Genomic DNA, 19,539 nt, shown 5'->3' with positions numbered 1-19,539 from the left:
GTGTAATTTTAAAAACTTTGTTTTTGCTAAGGAAACATACTGAGCATCTTCACCTATTCAAAACTATTTCTATAAATACCATCAGGTGCATTCTAACCACAAATACACTTATATAACCCTTTACACATTCCCCCGCGAAAATATAACTATTATACCTACAAACCTACAAAAAAAAAACCGAATCCGCAACATATAAACAAAGACTATGAAAAACAAAACGATATATTTATATTATATAACCCCGCACGCACGCGCGAGTGTAGTATAATAAACAATACAACCCAGAAATCAACCTAAATATAGAAATCAATCATTGTGCACAAGCACATGTCAAATGTCAATACACATTTTTACACACAAACAAATGCATACCACATATCTAATCCTTTACCTATATCCCCGCACGAGCGATGTGAATATTACACAATGCAAAGAATTTCGCTGACACCAAAAAAAAAAAACCCAAAAGTGTCAACTCGCAGCCGCGGGTGCGATATTATAAACACGAAATGAATTGTTAGAAAAAACCCAAGAGTCAACAAGAACAAAACAACCCTTTTTGAAAACAAAAGATAATGATCTTGCAAAAAATATCTACTATCTACCTACTCTCTGCAGCATCTTCATAATTTCATGAATGATTTCTGCCTGCCTGAGTGAGGAAATAGGAAACAAAAAAAAAAGTACATATTATGTAAACACAAAAAACAAAAACAAAATATAAGGAGAAAATGAGAGCGCAAGAGCAAGTTTTTTTTTCAATAAATAGAAAAGAACAGAAAAAAAGAGTTCATCAGCGCCAGCTTATGCGTGGCATTCTTTTGAACTAAATTTGCATGTGTGCGTGATCAATGGAATTTTCAAAGTAAAAAAAGCTAAAATAGACACTTTTTCAACAATTTATATTAAAAATACTGTGAGCAAAAATATATATTTTTTTTTTGAAACTGATTTGAAATATAATGAAAAAAAATAATAAAAATAAATTGTGGATGCTTTGACTGCCCCTTCCTCAAAAACAGAATGCAAATATTGGTTTATTAAAATCAAATTTTTAGTGTGTAAATAAAAAAAATATTTTTTTTTGGCAAACGGGTTGCATGAACAACTTTATTAACTTCTCATTAAAAAATACAAAAACATTTTAAAAAATAATCACGCTTTGCCCCACGACCAAAATGCTAAAAAAGTGCATTTTGACACCTTTCCTTCAAATTAACCGTTTAAACTAACTTCAAATTAAATTTTAGAAATTTTATTGGATTCTCCTAATTTCTCTTTATTGTTTTCTTTTTGTTTCATCTAAAAACACTAATAAACGGTAAAGTTATTCTAAGAAGAGTGAGTAAAAAAACATGAAATTACAACAAATTAACGAAGCTTTTTTTCTAATAAAAAAAAAAAAAAAAAAAATCCGTTTCGCGTACTGCATGAAAACACATTTGATCATTATAAAACAAAAAAAAAATAAATAAAAAGTTTATAAACAACGGTGCGCCAACCAAAATTCTGATTCAATCTAAATTTGCAGGAAAAAAATCATTTTCGACCCTTATAAAAATCGCACAAGAAATGTTTCTAAAATTTAAATGATGCAAAAATATTTGTACGTTTATTACCTTTTCAAAAAAGTACGTTTCATAAGATTATCTTATAAACTGCAAAAGTTATACAACAATTAGTCAACCGTCTTCCATTAAAATGCTATGGAAACCCCCCCTTAACTGGTTTTACTAGAAAATATAAAAGCAGGAAAAGTCAAATCAAACGCGAGCCCCCATTACAAAAGAGACAAAACTTTAAGCATTGCATACATCGCGCTCTTTTCCTCACATTTACCAAAGAAGAGTTTATTTTTTCAGGAGAAACAAAACTACTATTTTTTGAGGAGAGAGATTTTGGTAAATAAGCAAACACATACATCCTGAAAGTAGAACTTGTTGGTGGTTGTATTTTCCCCTAAAGTACTGAGGTTTGGTTTGCAGGGTAGAGCGATGAGAGCGTATTCATAAAAAAAACAGCAGTTAGCATCAATTAATAATCCTATTGAAATCCAAGAAAAGCGCGCGTTCAAAACCAAGAACAAACGTTTGAATTATTCAAAGAATCCTCATTTTTTTTCCAAGAATAAACCCCATTCAATTTCCCTTTTATTAGGACTTTATAGTAAACAAACAATTTGTTGGTTTACTAAAGAAAAAATTTTTTTTGGTCCGATTATTTTGTTCCTTTACTGTTTCACATAAAATACGTCACTGAAAAATGTACCTACAATTATGGACCATTAAAGGCAAAAAGAAAAATACAATGAGAAACGTCATTTTGGAAAAGAGTGCGCCGCCGCACAATGGGACCAAACGACCAAAACCATCTCAAGATTGGTTTTATTAAATGTGATCATTTCAAAAAAAGTAATAATTGTTTAACATAATAGAAATGTGCGCCATTATGATAGCATACATCGTTTTTAATATATTTTGGATAAAAGTACTTAAAATGAGTCTCGAACATCACATTTCAATTTTTATTGTTTTTCGTCCAATTTTATACAATTATGGACCATTAAAGGCAAAAAGAAAAATACAATGAGAAACGTCATTTTGGAAAAGAGTGCGCCGCCGCACAATGGGACCAAATGACCAAAACCATCTCAAGATTGGTTTTATTAAATGTGATCATTTCAAAAAAAGTAATAATTGTTTAACATAATAGAAATGTGCGCCATTATGATAGCATACATCGTTTTTAATATATTTTGGATAAAAGTACTTAAAATGAGTCTCGAACCTCACATTTCAATTTTTATTGTTTTTCGTCCAATTTTATATACCTAACAGTTTATACTTAGTTTTCCTTATAAGTAAACCTTATAAGTGTTGTATATCAATAAAAAGTTTAGAATCTCTACTTTATAAATCCGTTATTTGTTTTTGAATGTACTTTAAATTGAATGCTTCGAAAAAATAACAATTAATGGGAAGTAATTTGGACAACTTTAATTTTCAATTGTAGATTTCTCCTTTGCCGACGACAGCCGATGTCGAGTTATGAATGAATTTAGAATCTGATTTTACCCAAAATTAAGGAATAAAAATAAAATTTTGCGCATATTTGCTCCATTTTGATTTACGGTCAAAAATGTATAAAATAAAAATTTTCCAAAAATGTTTGCAAATCTTTTTTTTACTGTCATCTACAGGGTGTCTCAAAACTAAAGATTTAAATGAAATATTCTGATAGACTATTTAAAGGGCTCTTAAAATTTGGTAACTTGTTTATCCCAAATATTAACGGTTTTCGATTAAATGCACTTGTGAAATTTCGAAAAATACCTACTTTAAAACAGTATTTTGCTTCCGCTGTTCATAATTTATTTTTGGTTTTTTTACAAATTTGTCCCTAAAACAATAATTGACAATTAAGAACAATTGACAAATAAAAACAAATTATTTCACTAAAAATTTGTTTAAACAAAAGCCTATTTTTTTATTGTTTTTTTTTTTTTACTCTGAAAAACCTTGTTTTGTTGAATTCAAATTATAGTATCTTTCATCCTAACTTCAATTTCCGAATTTTGTATACTTTTTTTGAAAACTTTGATAACTAGACAAGTTATAAAAATGATAAACCAGTTTCAAAATTTACAATTTATTTTTTAGGGTGTTGCCCTAAAATTGAGTTTCATTAAAACTGCTAAACTAATTTGTAGCGATTTGGCGAACAAAATAAATAATGTTTTGATTAAATAATTGGTTCTTATTAACCAATGTTTCAGTGAACAGTTGTAAAAACAAAAATCAATTATGGAATCAGGGGAAGTAAAATACTGTTTCAAAGTATGAATTTTTCGAAATTTCACAAGAAGTGCATTTAATCGAAAATGGTAAGAATTTGAGATATGTATTTTAAATTATTACTTTTGGGATCCCCTACAAAGGGAATTCCCAACAAGCTTGACCATCTGAACGGATTTCAAGTCCCATTTTCTGCCGCAAATCAAAATCTGCAGATTTGATTTTATTTAATTTCATCCCATTTTTTCAAACTATTATTTTTTTCTTATCTCAAGATTTTGTATTTAAAAAGCCTTCTCTATATAAAATATAAATTATTTTCATATTCTATTTCATTTTAATACTTTTTTCCTCTTCACCCCTTTTTTTTGTTTGAGTTTTATAAAATACACAATAATTTTGATTTTATTAAGAAAGTGGTAAATTTATTCTCTATGTTTTTGGATACTTATCCCTTTCACATTTTTTCTTTCTTTTCTTACTTATAAAATAAATTCTACCTACAATGAATTTTATATTATCTTTCATTCGTATGCTTTTTTTGAATTAATAATCTTTTAATTTTTGCTTTCTTATCAATATATTATATATAGGATAACTTCATTTATATTTAACACAAATTACAACGACTTAAAATATATATGAATTAAGCCATTAATTGATGAATTTGAGCTTTTTTTCATAATTTCTGTTTTTGAAAATGTTATAATAAATACATACATAATTATAGGTTTTTTACCCCCAAATACACTTTCACTTACACCACTTTCATTAATAATACAAATTTAAAAAATAAAAAAAAAGTTGAGGCTTACCTACTTTTTTTTATTTTTAAGCCAAAGACAGCGCACTTCACTCAATTGGATGTCACAATTTTCATCACATCATTGGAGAAGCAAATAGCTGATATTTTGAATCTTACTTGTCACTTCACTATCAATATTTGACCGAAACTCATTTGCCTATCATAATTGTCAATTACATAGTGACGAAGTTCAAATTTCTATTTAAGTATGGGAATTTAGAAATTTTTGTATAAAGCTCTGAAAAAATATCCGAGTCGAATTTTGACTTTGGTATTTCAAACAGCATTAGTACACGAACACAAAACCACATTTTGCACAGCTCCACATAGTGTCATATAGCCACCATTTTGTTTTTTAACGATTATTTTGATTTTTTCACATAACTCACGTATTATGTGTCTTATAGTATCAAGTTATACGGCAAACTTAAAGAAAATTTAATTTCCTAAAACAAATGTTAGTTAGCATGTTAAAATCAAGTTCCTAAGTGGAAAACTGTTTCCAAATTATAAAAAAAATCTCTAATTTTTTCAGATTTTTATTTTGACACTAGATGGCGCCCCAGGAGGGTTAAAATTTTTTCTAATTGAAAATAGGTATGTGTTGACTAATGAGGCCATTTTATATAGACTTAAATAAACATTTTTGATGTTGTCTACATTAAACAACGTTACAGCACATTTTCTTAAAACAATAAGGGACAATTTTGTTCTATTGCCCTTAACTTTTTTTTGTCATTTATATTGAAAAATTTTGTTTCAAAAAGTGGTATCAATTTCAATTATCTAATTTTTTCATTTTCTAATACGAACAAGGGTTCTCGTTCTGTAGTGAGTTACAGACAAGGGCTACTGGATTTCTTTATCTGGTGCTCCAAGAAAAAAAAAACCACAACTGCACAACTGCATCTATTGTCATAAAGCCGCCATTTGGCTCGGATTTTTTTCCCAGTAAAAGTATAAATACACTGTACCTACTTTTTTTTCCGTTCCATAAAAAAAACTGTCGGAAGATTCTTGACAATTAAAAAATCATTGACAATTCATTTCATGTGACAACTTTTTTATGATCCCACATCTTTAAAAATTGTCGCAGATTTCCCGACAATTCTACAAAATTGTAAAATTTTGTATAGAGCAGGATTTAGACAACTGTCACGTTACAAAATTGTCACCTATCACATTGTCTATGTATTATTTTTATTCTTCCTATTAAAACTATAAAAAAAAAATAACGTGCAAAAAGTTATTAATGTAGCTAGCATTATATTATTTTCGTTGTAGGTCTCATGGATAAGGCACAGGGATCTTCATTTACTTACAGTTGTAGAAAACACATATACTTCGGATCAACGATTTACAAGTAGTCATAATAAACAAACCGGAGATTGGTCCTTACAGGTAATTATGAAAATATATATTATTTCTTAAAATTGAGAAAGCATGTGAACAGTGATAGCGAAAGCGAATTAGATTTGCACATCACATGCGTATCCAGTGATTTATAAAAGCAGAGATACCCAGAAAGTGATGGGAAACCCCTAACGTCATACTGGTTTGCCTATAAGCTCGGATTGATACTTTTGGCTAAGTATGCGTGAAAAGATGGAGGTTTTTGGCTTAGTATGCGTGAAAAGTCACATATGTATGCGTATAAACACTGTGATTACACTGTGTGTGTATTTCTCATTTATTGACAGATACAAAAGAAATTACAACAAAACGAAATGAATAAATGGGTTTTGGGGGATACAACCTACGAAAGTTTCCGAATAGAAATTGAATTTTTAAAGAAAAATTCTTGACCGCCGCACCGCAGCTGCACCACCCCCTTTTGGCGGAAAATGTTGGCGCCCCACGACTGCACCACGTCCGCACTAATTCAATTTGAATGAAAACTTTGGTGAACAACAGCCGCACCACGGCTGCAGCACGTCCGCTCTATTTAATTTTGTATGAAAAATTCGCCGCACCATTATTTTTTTATTTTGGATTATTGAAAAATAAAAAAAAAAATTCCGACGAGAAGGAGATTCGAACCCGAGTATCCAGAGCACTTTTAATTAGAAGTCCAATGCTTTTACCACTCGACCAAAAAACTAAAAAAACTGAGTACGCAGTAATTTGTTGCTAATTTGTTGCTAATTAGTTGCTCCAATCTTGAATTTGTTGCTCCAAGATTTGACCTTGAAATGCACTTCAACAGTTTTCTCAAAAAAGCTAAATTCCCCAAAATTTAACGCACAGCAACAAAAATGATATCAAATTAAAGGGCCTCTCAACACAGGTCTTGTTCAACTTTCAAATCCATCTCCTTCATGTCCAAAATGCATTGTGGAACTTGTGGAACATATGAAAACGTCAAGATAGCACCCACACCAAGAAAAACATAAAAAGGAGACTGGGCACTTTTGTATGGGACGTGGCTCATTGGTGTAACACATTGAGACAAACATCACATGAAAGATCTCAATGAGCGCATTTGTTCTTTGTATGGACAAAAGTCTATACTTCGTGCAGAAAAAGTGCATTGGTGCATTTTATGTTCAAAGATAAATGTAAAACATTGAAAATTACATACATCAATTGAAAGTTACTGATAAGCGCATTATTTCTTTGAATAGACAAAAAACTCTATCTCGTGGAAGGTGCATTTTATGTTCAAAAATGTATTCAAGGTTATTTTAAATGTTTGTGTTTTTAGAACAAAAAAAGGTGGAGAAACGACTAAATCCATGTCGTATGGTTTGTGGTTTAAATTCATAATACCTACCAACATTTTATGAGTAGTATATGTAACTTGTAGTTTGAGTTGCATTTTTGAAAAATTAGTCACAACCTTCGTATATTTAAATTATATTAAAACCAACAAGGTAGTTTCGCACACGACTTCAAAGTACAGAAGATCATATACTTACTCAAACATTTTTTGTTATTGCATTTCAATCTATAAAAAACGATAAATGCATTTTTTTTTTTAATTAAAGCAGTTAATGGATTAGTCCAACAGAACACCCTTGTTATTATGTTTTTGAATCTAGTCAATCGAGATCTAAACAAATGAGCCACGTCCCATACAAAAGTGTTCTAAAAAACGAAAAATGCACTGCGTCATGGGTGAAAACTGGTGATGTAATAGTCCAATTGAACTTCCAACACATTTTTGTAATGTTTTTGAAACAATTTTATCGAACGTCTAGTCAAAATGTATACTTTTATGAATTTTATTACATACATTTTTGAAAATAAAATGCACCAATGCACATTCCCTGCACGAGATACAGACTTGTGCCCATACAAAAAAATAATACACTCATCGAGACCTTTCATTTGATGGGCCAAAATGCCCACTCTCCTTTAAAAAAATAAGTATGCAATAATTTGTTGCTAATTTGTTGCTAATTAGTTGCTCTAATCTTGAATTTGTTGCTCCACCCCTTCCCCCTCAAAAGTGATAGAAAGGGTGTGGGTGCTATCTTGACGTCAAGATAGCACCCACACCCCCTTGTTTCCAAAATCTGAGTATGCAGGATTTTAGTGATAATTTGTTGCTAATTAGTTGCTCTAATCTTGAATTTGTTGCTCCATGATTTGACCATAAAATCGGCTGCAACAGATGCAGACAACAGACTTTTTATCTATAATTTTTTTCAAAAAACTAAAAATGCCAAATTAAAAACATGATTTCATGCTCTGCAAAAAGTAACATACAAATTTTCCATCACTTTCCATTCCAGTCTTATAGTCCAAAAACTAGTCAACTCTCGCCCCTAAAAACTATAAAAAACGGTGTGGGTGCTATCTTGACGTCAAGATAGCACCCACACCCCCTAATTTCCAAAATCTGAGTATGCAGGATTTTAGTGATAATTTGTTGCTAATTAGTTGCTCTAATATTGAATTTGTTGCTCCACGATTTGACCTTCAAATCGACTGCAACAGATGCAATATTTTGGAGACTTTTTATCCATACGCTTTTTCAAAAAACTAAAAACGCCAAATTGTAGACAGAATTTGTTGCTCTGCAAAAAGCTATTTTTAAATTCTTTATCACTACCCAATCCTCTCTTACAGGAGAAAAACTAATTTTGCGAAGACGTCATCCACCAAGCTGGGTACGTCACAACGAAAATTAGAAAATTTAAGTACGCAGGAATTTGAAGATATTTTGTTGCCAATTTATTACCCTAATCTAGAATTTGTTGCTCCACGGTTTAACCTTTAAATTGGCTGCATAAGTTGCAGTATATATATATAGCTTTATATAGGTATATTTTCAAAAATGAATGCTTTTTAAAAAGCTACATTTCCAATAGTCAAGTATTCTTGCCCTTTCATAAGCCCTTAAAACAAGTACCTACCTTTAGATACGGAAGACGTTAAGTAAAACTCAACAGCAAAAACAAAGCTTACAAAGGTACCTACTACTGCCCATTTAATTTCTCTATATTATATAGACAGCTTTTCCGTTCCTATTTTACCATTAGGTACCTATATCAATTTCAAAAATTAATTTGATTTAACGTATAAACATATACCTACCTTTTTCAAACATATCTTACAACAACAAACATCTATTGTTATAAAATGTCTCCCATGTCCTAGCCTAGAAGAAGCCTAGACATCTCTTGAAAAAGATACCTACCCCCAACATTTTTTTGTAATTCTTTTCATCGCTTTTTTATACTTTAAGTATACCACTCTAGTTTTGGAGAGATGCATTTTATTAACTACCACTAAAGCAACCGAAAAACACAACTCAATGCTATTCAACCAATCAGGTTGCGATGCGACTATTTTTTTATAAAAACAAACCAAATACATAAATGTGTTCATAGTTAATAGGAATAATCGAGTGTGTATGCGTTGATTTAAATTTTGACTCCACCCCCACAGTCTGCTTTGATGAAAATAATACAAACGCACACCTTGAAATGTTTTTTCCTCAGTAGGTTTCAGACCTCTATGAAGGTATGATGTACGGCAGTGGCGTACGTAGAGTCGCCGGGGCCCCGGGGTAAGACTAAATTTTGAAGCCCTTTTGATATTTGGGGGCCCCTTAGTTACGTATACTCCATAGGTTTTTTTTTTGTATGGCTTATTTATTTTTAGGTTTATTTTAATGTTTTAATATGTTCGTAATGCACTTTGCTATACTGACTTAAAATGTCTCTAATAAAAGAAGTAAACACTTGTAATAGGGGCCCCCAAAATTAAATATTTAGAGACCCCTATTTGTGGTGGCAAAGATTTTTCAAGTAATATTTTTTGGGGCCTTAAGATAAAATTATAATTTTTCTTTTAAAAAAGCAGTTTATTTTTTTTTTTTTGGGCCCCTGGGGTAACTAAATTATGTAGGTACTGTGTTACCCCGAAAATTAAGTTACATAATAGTCCAAGAGCTAGTGGCACATTTGACTAAGGTAGCTCTTGTAAGGCTTAAAATTCTTACAGTGGTAATTTTTAACATGATTAGTAAAATAATTTTGGTCATTGGCAATTAATCACATTGATATTTCCAAGTTCCTTTTATAAATTAAGCTTTGTTATCAATATAAACAAAAAAAAAATAAACTGCTTTTTTAAAAGAAAAATTATAATTTTATCTTAGGGCCACAAAAAATATTACTTTAAAAATCTTTGCCACCACAAATAATACATTAGGGGCCCCAAAAAAGCAAAAAAATAATATTTGAGGATCTTCAAAAGTGGTTCAAAACAATCAAATGGAAAATTAAATAAAAATTTAGGGGCCCCAACATAAATACATCTGGGCCCAAAATAAAAACATTACGTTATTGGTGGCATTCCGAATATTACTTCAGAACAGATGCCCTAATACCTATGTATTAATTCTTGGCTCCAAAAAAATTATATTATATTTTAGGGGCCTCTAAGCAATTAAATTTGAGGCTCTAAAAATAATTTTTCAGCGGCCTGATGATGGAAAATAAAATATGTATTTATTACTTCAGAACAGAGGCCCCAAGAACTATCAATTCTAAGCTAAAAAAATTTTTATTTTAGGGGTCTCTAAATATTTAATTTTGGGGCCCCTATTACAAGTGTTTACTACTTTTATTAGAGACATTTTAAGTCAGTATAGCAAAGTGCATTACGAACATATTAAAACATTAAAATAAACCTAAAAACAAATAAGCCATACAAAAAAAAACCTATGGAGTATACGTAACTAAGGGGCCCCCAAATATCAAAAGGGCTTCAAAATTTAGTCTTACCCCGGGGCCCCGGCGACTCAACGTACGCCATTGCCGTACATCATACCTTCCTAGAGGTCTAAAACCTACTGAGGAAAAAACATTTCAAGGTGTGCGTTTGTATTATTTTCATCAAAGCAGACTGTGGGGGCGGAGTCAAAATTTAAATCAACGCATACACACTCGATTATTCCTATTAACTATGAACACATTTATGTATTTGGTTTGTTTTTATAAAAAAATAGTCGCATCGCAACCTGATTGGTTGAATAGCATTGAGTTGTGTTTTTCGGTTGCTTTAGTGGTAGTTAATAAAATTCATCTCTCCAAAACTAGAGTGGTATACTTAAAGTATAAAAAAGCGATGAAAAGAATTACAAAAAAATGTTGGGGGTAGGTATCTTTTTCAAGAGATGTCTAGGCTTTTTCTAGGCTAGGACATGGGAGACATTTTATAACAATAGATGTTTGTTGTTGTAAGATATGTTTGAAAAAGGTAGGTAGATGTTTATACGTTAAATCAAATTAATTTTTGAAATTGATATAGGTACCTAATGGTAAAATAGGAACGGAAAAGCTGTCTATATAATATAGAGAAATTAAATGGGCAGTAGTAGGTACCTTTGTAAGCTTTGTTTTTGCTGTTGAGTTTTACTTAACGTCTTCCGTATCTAAAGGTAGGTACTTGTTTTAAGGGCTTATGAAAGGGCAAGAATACTTGACTATTGGAAATGTAGCTTTTTAAAAAGCATTCATTTTTGAAAATATACCTATATAAAGCTATATATATATACTGCAACTTATGCAGCCGATTTAAAGGTTAAACCGTGGAGCAACAAATTCTAGATTAGGGTAATAAATTGGCAACAAAATATCTTCAAATTCCTGCGTACTTAAATTTTCAAATTTTCGTTGTGGCGTACCCAGCTTGATGGATGACGTCATCGCAAAATTAGTTTTTCTCCTGTAAGAGAGGATTGGGTAGTGATAGAGAATTTAAAAATAGCTTTTTGCAGAGCAACAAATTCTGTCTACAATTTGGCGTTTTTAGTTTTTTGAAAAAGCGTATGGATAAAAAGTCTCCAAAATATTGCATCTGTTGCAGTCGATTTGAAGGTCAAATCGTGGAGCAACAAATTCAATATTAGAGCAACTAATTAGCAACAAATTATCACTAAAATCCTGCATACTCAGATTTTGGAAATTAGGGGGTGTGGGTGCTATCTTGACGTCAAGAATACACCCACACCGTTTTTTATAGTTTTTAGGGGCGAGAGTTGACTAGTTTTTGGACTATAAGACTGGAATTGAAAGTGATGGAAAATTTGAATGTTACTTTTTGCAGAGCATGAAATCATGTTTTTAATTTGGCATTTTTAGTTTATTGAAAAAAATTATAGATAAAAAGTCTCCAAAAAAATGCATCTGTTGCAGCCGATTTTATGGTCAAATCGTGGAGCAACAAATTCAAGATTAGAGCAACTAATTAGCAACAAATTATCACTAAAATCCTGCATACTCAGATTTTGGAAACAAGGGGGTGTGGGTGCTATCTTGACGTCAAGATAGCACCCACACCCTTTCTATCACTTTTGAGGGGGAAGGGATGGAGCAACAAATTCAAGATTAGAGCAACTAATTAGCAACAAATTAGCAACAAATTATCACTGTGCAAGTTTTTTGAAAAATTTTTTTGAGACAGGTGCGCGATTAACTGTTTCGCCCTATTTCGGACCCGAGAAATCGATTGGCGTCATTAGTTTTTCGATTTATCGGTACGACTTCGAACAAAATTTTTTTGAAAGATTTTTAATTATTTTGAGAATTTTTCACTTTTTTTCGTAATTTTTCAACCAAAAACAATATTTATATTGCTAATAATTCTGCTCAAACGTTATTTGCTACCAGTAGAAAGACATTATAAACTATTTTGAACAATTTATTTGAAAATTTAGTGATTTTTTTGAAAAAATTTAAAAAAATCGAAATTTTTTACATTGTTTATCGTTTTTTCGCTGTTTTTGTTCTCTTTTGCACAAATACATTGCATGTTTTCCATTAAAAATTAATTTAACTGTTAATTTAGTGTTGGTTAAACTTTGACAGTCTATCGATAGCATCGATAACAAAAAAATATCGAGTATATCGATATTTCACAAAACTATCGATAGTTTCAATACTTCCAAATTATTTTACCACAAGGTTACCGATATTATCGATAGTTTTTTCTCAAAACTATCGATACAATCGATAATGGAAACTATCGATATCTACCAAACACTATGTTAATTCGTTGTTTATATCCAATGTCAAACGAAAACTTAACTTGTAGTTCAAATTGTGTTTAATTAATTTCAAAGCTATCGATAATATCGGTAGCCTTGTGGTACAATAATTTGGAAGTATTGAAACTATCGATAGTTTTGTGAAGTATAAGATATACTCGATATTTTTTTGTTATCGATGCTATCGATAGACTGTCAAAGTTTAACCAACACTAAACTAACAGTTAAATTAATTTTTAATGGAAAACATGCAATGTATTTGTGCAAAAAAGAACAAAAACAGCGGAAAACGATAATCAATGTAAAAAATTTCGATTTTTTTTAATTTTTTCAAAAAAATCACTAAATTTTCAAATAAATTGTTCAAAATAGTTTATAATGTCTTTCTACTGGTAGCAAATAACGTTTGAGCAGAATTATTAGCAATATAAATATTGTTTTTGGTTGAAAAATTACGAAAAAAAGTGAAAAATTGTAAAAATAATTGAAAATCTTTTAAAAAAAATTTTGTTCGAAGTCGTACCGATAAATCGAAAAACTAATGACGCCAATCGATTTCTCGGGTCCGAAATAGGGCGAAACAGTTATTCGCGCGCCTGTCAAGAATTTCGACTTGCACATTGTTATTGCATACTTATTTTTTTAAATTTTTATGTTTTTCTTGGTGTGGGTGCTATCTTGACGTTTTCATATGTTCCACAAGTTCCACAATGCATTTTGGACATGAAGGAGATGGATTTGAAAGTTGAATAAGACCTTTTTGAAAAGGTGTTGAGAGGCGATTTAATTTGATATCATTTTTGTTGCAGTGCGTTAAATTTTGGGGAATTTAGCTTTTTTGAGAAAACTGTGGAGCAACTTATTAGCAACAAATTACTGCGTACTCAGTTTTTTGAAATGTTGGGTTTTTAATGGGTGTGGGTGCTATCTTGACGTCAAGATAGCACCCACACCCTTTGCATCAATTTTGAGGGGGAAGGAGTGGAGCAACAAATTCGAGATTAGAGCAACTAATTAGCAACAAATTAGCAACAAATTACTGCATACTCAGATTTTGGAAATTTTGGGGTGTGGGTGCTATCTTGACGGACCTAATTTGTTGTTTAAGTCAAAATAACTTTGAAGATGACTTAAACATTTATATAAGTAGGAGAACAGAATTTTTGTTCATTCAAAACGAAATAGTGCGGACGTGGTGCAGTCGTGGTACGGCGTTGGTACAGCGATTTTTTATTTTCATAGTTTTTCATATATTCAAAATGAAACGGTGCGGACGTGGTGCAGCGGTGGTGCGGTGGTTTAGAAATTTTTGATCATGGTGTGGAAGTGGTGCAGAGGTGGTGCGGCAAATAGAAATTTCTGATAATAGTGCGGAAAAATAGAAATCCTCCGCACCACCGCTGCACCACTTCCGTAGCACTTTTTGACCGCCGCACCTACGCTGCACCTCGTCCGCACTATTATCAGAAATTTCTATATGCCGCACCAGCGATGCACCACGTCCGCACCATGATCAAAAATTTCTAAACCGCTGCACCACCGCTGCACCGCGTCTGCACCGTTTTATTTTGAAAAAAATGAAAAAATATGAAAAAACAATTCACTGTACGCCGCTCCACGACTGCACCACGTCCGCACTATTTCATTTTGAATGAAAAGTTCGGTAAACAACCGCTGCACAACGACTGCATTACGTCCGCACTTTTTCATTCTGAATGAAAAATTTGGTAAACAACCGCCGCACCACGACGGCACTACGCACTATTTCATTTTGAATGAAAAATTTGGTAAACAACCGCCGCACCACGACTGCACTACGTCCGCATTATTTCATTTTTAATGAAAAATTTGGTAAACAACTGACGCAACACGACTACTAACACAAATGTTTAAGTTGTCTTCAAAGTTATTTTGACTTAAGTAACAAATTGCCAGTTCATACAAACATGACTTGGTGATCATGTGGTTAAAGCGTTGGACTTCTAATTGAAAGTTCTCTAGATAATCGGGTTCGAATCTCCTTCTCATCGGAATTTTTTTTTTATTTTTGAATAATCCAAATCTCAATCCAATCGTCGCCGAGCTCCAAATTTACCCTTTTCTTTTAAAATTGCTAAAATTCTACTTTTACTTTGCCCACCAATTTCAATCAGTGTCAAATAGGTGTATTACAACATAATTTGCACCTCTCATTTGCAACCCAGTAACACAAAAAAATAAATAATAAAGAAATCCAAACAATCTCAACCTCACCTATACCTGTGTGTTTAAGTGCAAACAGTGGCGTAGCTACCGCTGTATCAGCTGTATCCATGTAACAGGGCCCCCGAGATATAGGGGCCCCCAAACAGAGCACAAGACGAGTGTGAAAAAATTTAATAAAATCTATAATTTAAAAATATAATGATATTATTAAAATTGTTATGATAATTAGTTTTTGTAAGCGCGTTTATGTTTTTTGGCGTCGACAGTTTTTCCCTGTGTTTTTATTAACGTCCAACCAACTAATATAACTACAACTTCAACATTTAATCATTTTTTTCAATTCGAAGACAACCAAATCAGGACAAAAGTGGGCTCGCAAATTCGTCTGTCTGTATAAGGAACTAAAGCCTAAACAAATTTCATGAAAAAATATGATTTACTTACCTATTGGTTTTTGATTTTTGTCAAAAATGGTTTGATTTTAAGAAAACGTGGTTAAAAATTACTTTGTTATATTTTTTACCTATTTTAAATGTTATTTTATCAAAATATTAACTTTTGGATTTTTGATGAATTTAATTTTTAAAAATAGATTATTTTTCATCAAAAAAGTTACCGACAGAAGTTTTGTTTTTTTAAAAAGTTGGGAATTCCGTTATTTAGATTAAAGCATTTTTTTAAGACTATGTAGAAAAATGTCACTTTTATTTCAGAAAAATATTGAGAAAAATTGAAAAAACAAAAAAAAAAACAATTTTAAAGATCGATTTTTCCGTAGATGACAGTAAAATTTGTGAGAAAAATGTGTCCATACAATCCAAATTATACTTTTCTAATGGATTTTCATCTTTTGAATTTGAATCTAGCATTAGAATGGCTCTAACATGCCAAGTTTTTGAGATATTGAATTTTCCATATGCTGCTAATATTTTTTTTTAATTCACCGGCACACAAAAAAAAAGTGTCATGTACCAGGAACCAGACCTGGGTATGGGTGATGGAGGGTGACCGGGCCAAACGGACTTGAAATTCGGATTCAGCGTGCCCAAAAACATATGGAAAGATAGGTTTGGTTCCTGGTACATGACACTTTTTTTTTTGTGTGCCGGTGATTGGCACTGGGTCTACAAGTCACTAGCCCTGTTCCTTTGGGAGGTGGCAACGTACTACTAGTAGTTTACAACTTACAAGTGATTTCCAATGGAACCCACGAATTCAATACAAATCGTATCTAGGTACTCGCGAAGAAGATCACGATCATTAGTGATAGTACTATGTATATTAACCAAAACATCTACTATTAGTAGACCACCACTTCCAATGGAACAGGGCTATTAATTATAATTTTTTTTTTTTTTTCAAAAAAATTATATAGATGGGAGGGGCCTCCAAAATAATTTGGATACAGGGCCCCCACAGGGCTAGCTACGCAACTGAGTGCAAACGCATTTTCTTAACCCAATTTATTAAACAAAAAAAAAAAAATCATAATAAAATAAAGAAAACAATAAAACAGTCACCATGTCAAAGGGCAGTGCTTGCAATTCGGAAATTTTTGTCGATCGTGTGTCGTGTTAAGGTCTGTGCGGCAAAAGGGTGGTGAAAACGGTGCGGACGTGGTGCGGTGGCTTAGAAATGTTTGATCATGGTGTGGAAGTGGTGCAGAGGTGGTGCGGCAAATAGAAATTTCTGATAATAGTGCGGAAAAATGGAAATCCACCGCTGCACCACTTCCGTAGCATTTTTTGACCGCCGCACCTACGCTGCACCTCGTCCGCACTATTATCAGAAATTTCTATATGCCGCACCACCGATGCACCACGTCCGCACCATGATCAGAAATTTCTAAACCGCTGCACCACCGCTGCACCGCGTCTGCACCGTTTTATTTTGAAAAAAAAAAAATGAAAAAATATGAAAAAACAATTCACTGTACGCCGCTCCACGACTGCACCACGCCCGCACTATTTCATTTCGAATGAAAAGTTCGGTAAACAACCGCTGCACAACGACTGCACTACGTCCGCACTTTTTCATTCTGAATGAAAAATTTGGTAAACAACCGCCGCACCACGACGGCACTACGCACTATTTCATTTTGAATGAAAAATTTGGTAAACAACCGCCGCACCACGACTGCACTACGTCCGCATTATTTCATTTTTAATGAAAAATTTGGTAAACAACTGACGCAACACGACTACTAACACAAATGTTTAAGTTGTCTTCAAAGTTATTTTGACTTAAGTAACAAATTGCCAGTTCATACAAACATGACTTGGTGATCATGTGGTTAAAGCGTTGGACTTCTAATTGAAAGTTCTCTAGATAATCGGGTTCGAATCTCCTTCTCATCGGAATTTTTTTTTTATTTTTGAATAATCCAAATCTCAATCCAATCGTCGCCGAGCTCCAAATTTACCCTTTTCTTTTAAAATTGCTAAAATTCTACTTTTACTTTGCCCACCAATTTCAATCAGTGTCAAATAGGTGTATTACAACATAATTTGCACCTCTCATTTGCAACCCAGTAACACAAAAAAATAAATAATAAAGAAATCCAAACAAACTCAACCTCACCTATACCTGTGTGTTTAAGTGCAAACGAATTTTCTCAACCCAATTTATTAAACAAAAAAAAAAATCATAATAAAATAATGAAAACAATAAAACAGTCACCATGTCAAAGTGCAGTGCTTGCAATTCGGAAATTTTTGTCGATCGTGTGTCGTGTTGAGGTCTGTGCGGCAAAAGGGTGGTGGTTTCGTTGAAATTACTTCCAGGTTTATGTTTTATTGTGATGACTGCAAGAATATTTTTTTGTCTCACATTCTTCTTGCCATTAAGGGTGCCAATGATACGGTGAACGAGTAAATTTCTGATTTAAATCATAAATGCACATAAATTGCCAACGAACAATTCAAAATTGATGGGCTGGTAAAGCAATACGACGAACTGGATACCTCAATATCAAGCCTATCAACTTTGATAAAAAAAAGTCACGATAATTTGAACAAGCAATTATCCGCAATTAACATTTCTTTGAACGAACTTAAATTATCCAAAAATGAATCTAGGGAAGTGGCAAAAAATACAATTACTAACGCCAATCGGTTGAAATCTTTTGACTCTCTCCGTGAAGACTTGCAAAACTCGGTCAAAAATATTTGGCGGGAATAAATTCTATACGGACCGACCTCGACATACACCTCCAAGGTCCCTCGCGAAAAAATACCGACATCAATCTTATTCTAAGCGATATGAGCAATGATATTGCAGCTACGCGAATTTCTATGGGAGAAATATCCCAAGAACTGAAAACCACCTCCTCCAAAATTGATGACATTCCGGCCCAAATCTATCCCTCGACATCTATCTTTAATATATCCATTGTTAATGTTCCATAGTCTATAATCCCAAAGCATGAAGGTCTTTCCCTTTTTGAGGAACGCGCGATGGCAGAAGAAAAACCAAATAACCGAATTCTCGTCGTTTTAAAATTCTAACACCATCAAAATACATTTGGCTATTTCAACGATCAGGAGGTCTTAAACTTGGCCACATGCAGCTCTCAACATTCACAGATTCTAATTTTTAATCCAACCTGAAAAACCTCATACATATCCAATAATAATCCTGATTTCAAAACGCCTAATTCTACTAAATCACAAACACCTAAAAATAATACTGATCCCAACTGGTCATTCAAAACAGGACTTTTCCCTGGGTTGGGGTTGAAATTCTGTATGGGCCAAAATTCGGATTCCAAAATTCTGTATTCCAAAATTTTGTATTTTAAAATTCTGTTAATTCAAAATTCTGTATTTTATAATTCTGTAAATTCAAAATTCTGTATTCTAAAATTCTGTAAACACAAAATTCTGAATTTCAAAATTCTATATTCCAAAATTCTGTACTCCAAAATTCTGTAAATGATAAAAGAAAAATTGTTTTGATAGTGAAAAAAGTGCGTACTTTTTTCACTATCAAAACAATTTTTCTTTGATGGTGTTAGAATTTTAAAACGACGAGAATTCGGTTATTTGGTTTTTCTTCTGCCATCGCGCGTTCCTCAAAAAGGGAAAGACCTTCATGCTTTGGGATTATAGACTATGGAACATTAACAATGGATATATTAAAGATAGATGTCGAGGGATAGATTTGGGCCGGAATGTCATCAATTTTGGAGGAGGTGGTTTTCAGTTCTTGGGATATTTCTCCCATAGAAATTC

At 32.4% G+C, this 19,539-nt stretch overlaps 1 protein-coding gene across 3 annotated transcripts in view; it reads left to right on the top strand.

Annotated features, from left to right (window-relative positions):
- LOC129906951 (zwei Ig domain protein zig-8-like) overlaps nucleotides 1-19,539 on the top strand; it is a 515,233-nt gene that overhangs the window by 300,140 nt on the left and 195,554 nt on the right. For all 3 annotated transcript variants that reach the window (XM_055982947.1, XM_055982949.1, XM_055982948.1), the window contains one exon: nucleotides 5,884-6,000. In XM_055982947.1, coding sequence (XP_055838922.1) covers nucleotides 5,884-6,000 — 117 coding nt within the window. The remainder of the gene's footprint in view (nucleotides 1-5,883; nucleotides 6,001-19,539) is intronic.

Source organism: Episyrphus balteatus, chromosome 1 (genome assembly GCF_945859705.1).
Source record: "Episyrphus balteatus chromosome 1, idEpiBalt1.1, whole genome shotgun sequence".
In the NCBI taxonomy this organism is placed as follows: Eukaryota; Metazoa; Arthropoda; class Insecta; order Diptera; family Syrphidae; genus Episyrphus; species Episyrphus balteatus.
Note: the sequence above shows the minus strand (reverse complement) of the source record. Positions and strands in the feature narration are given on the sequence as shown.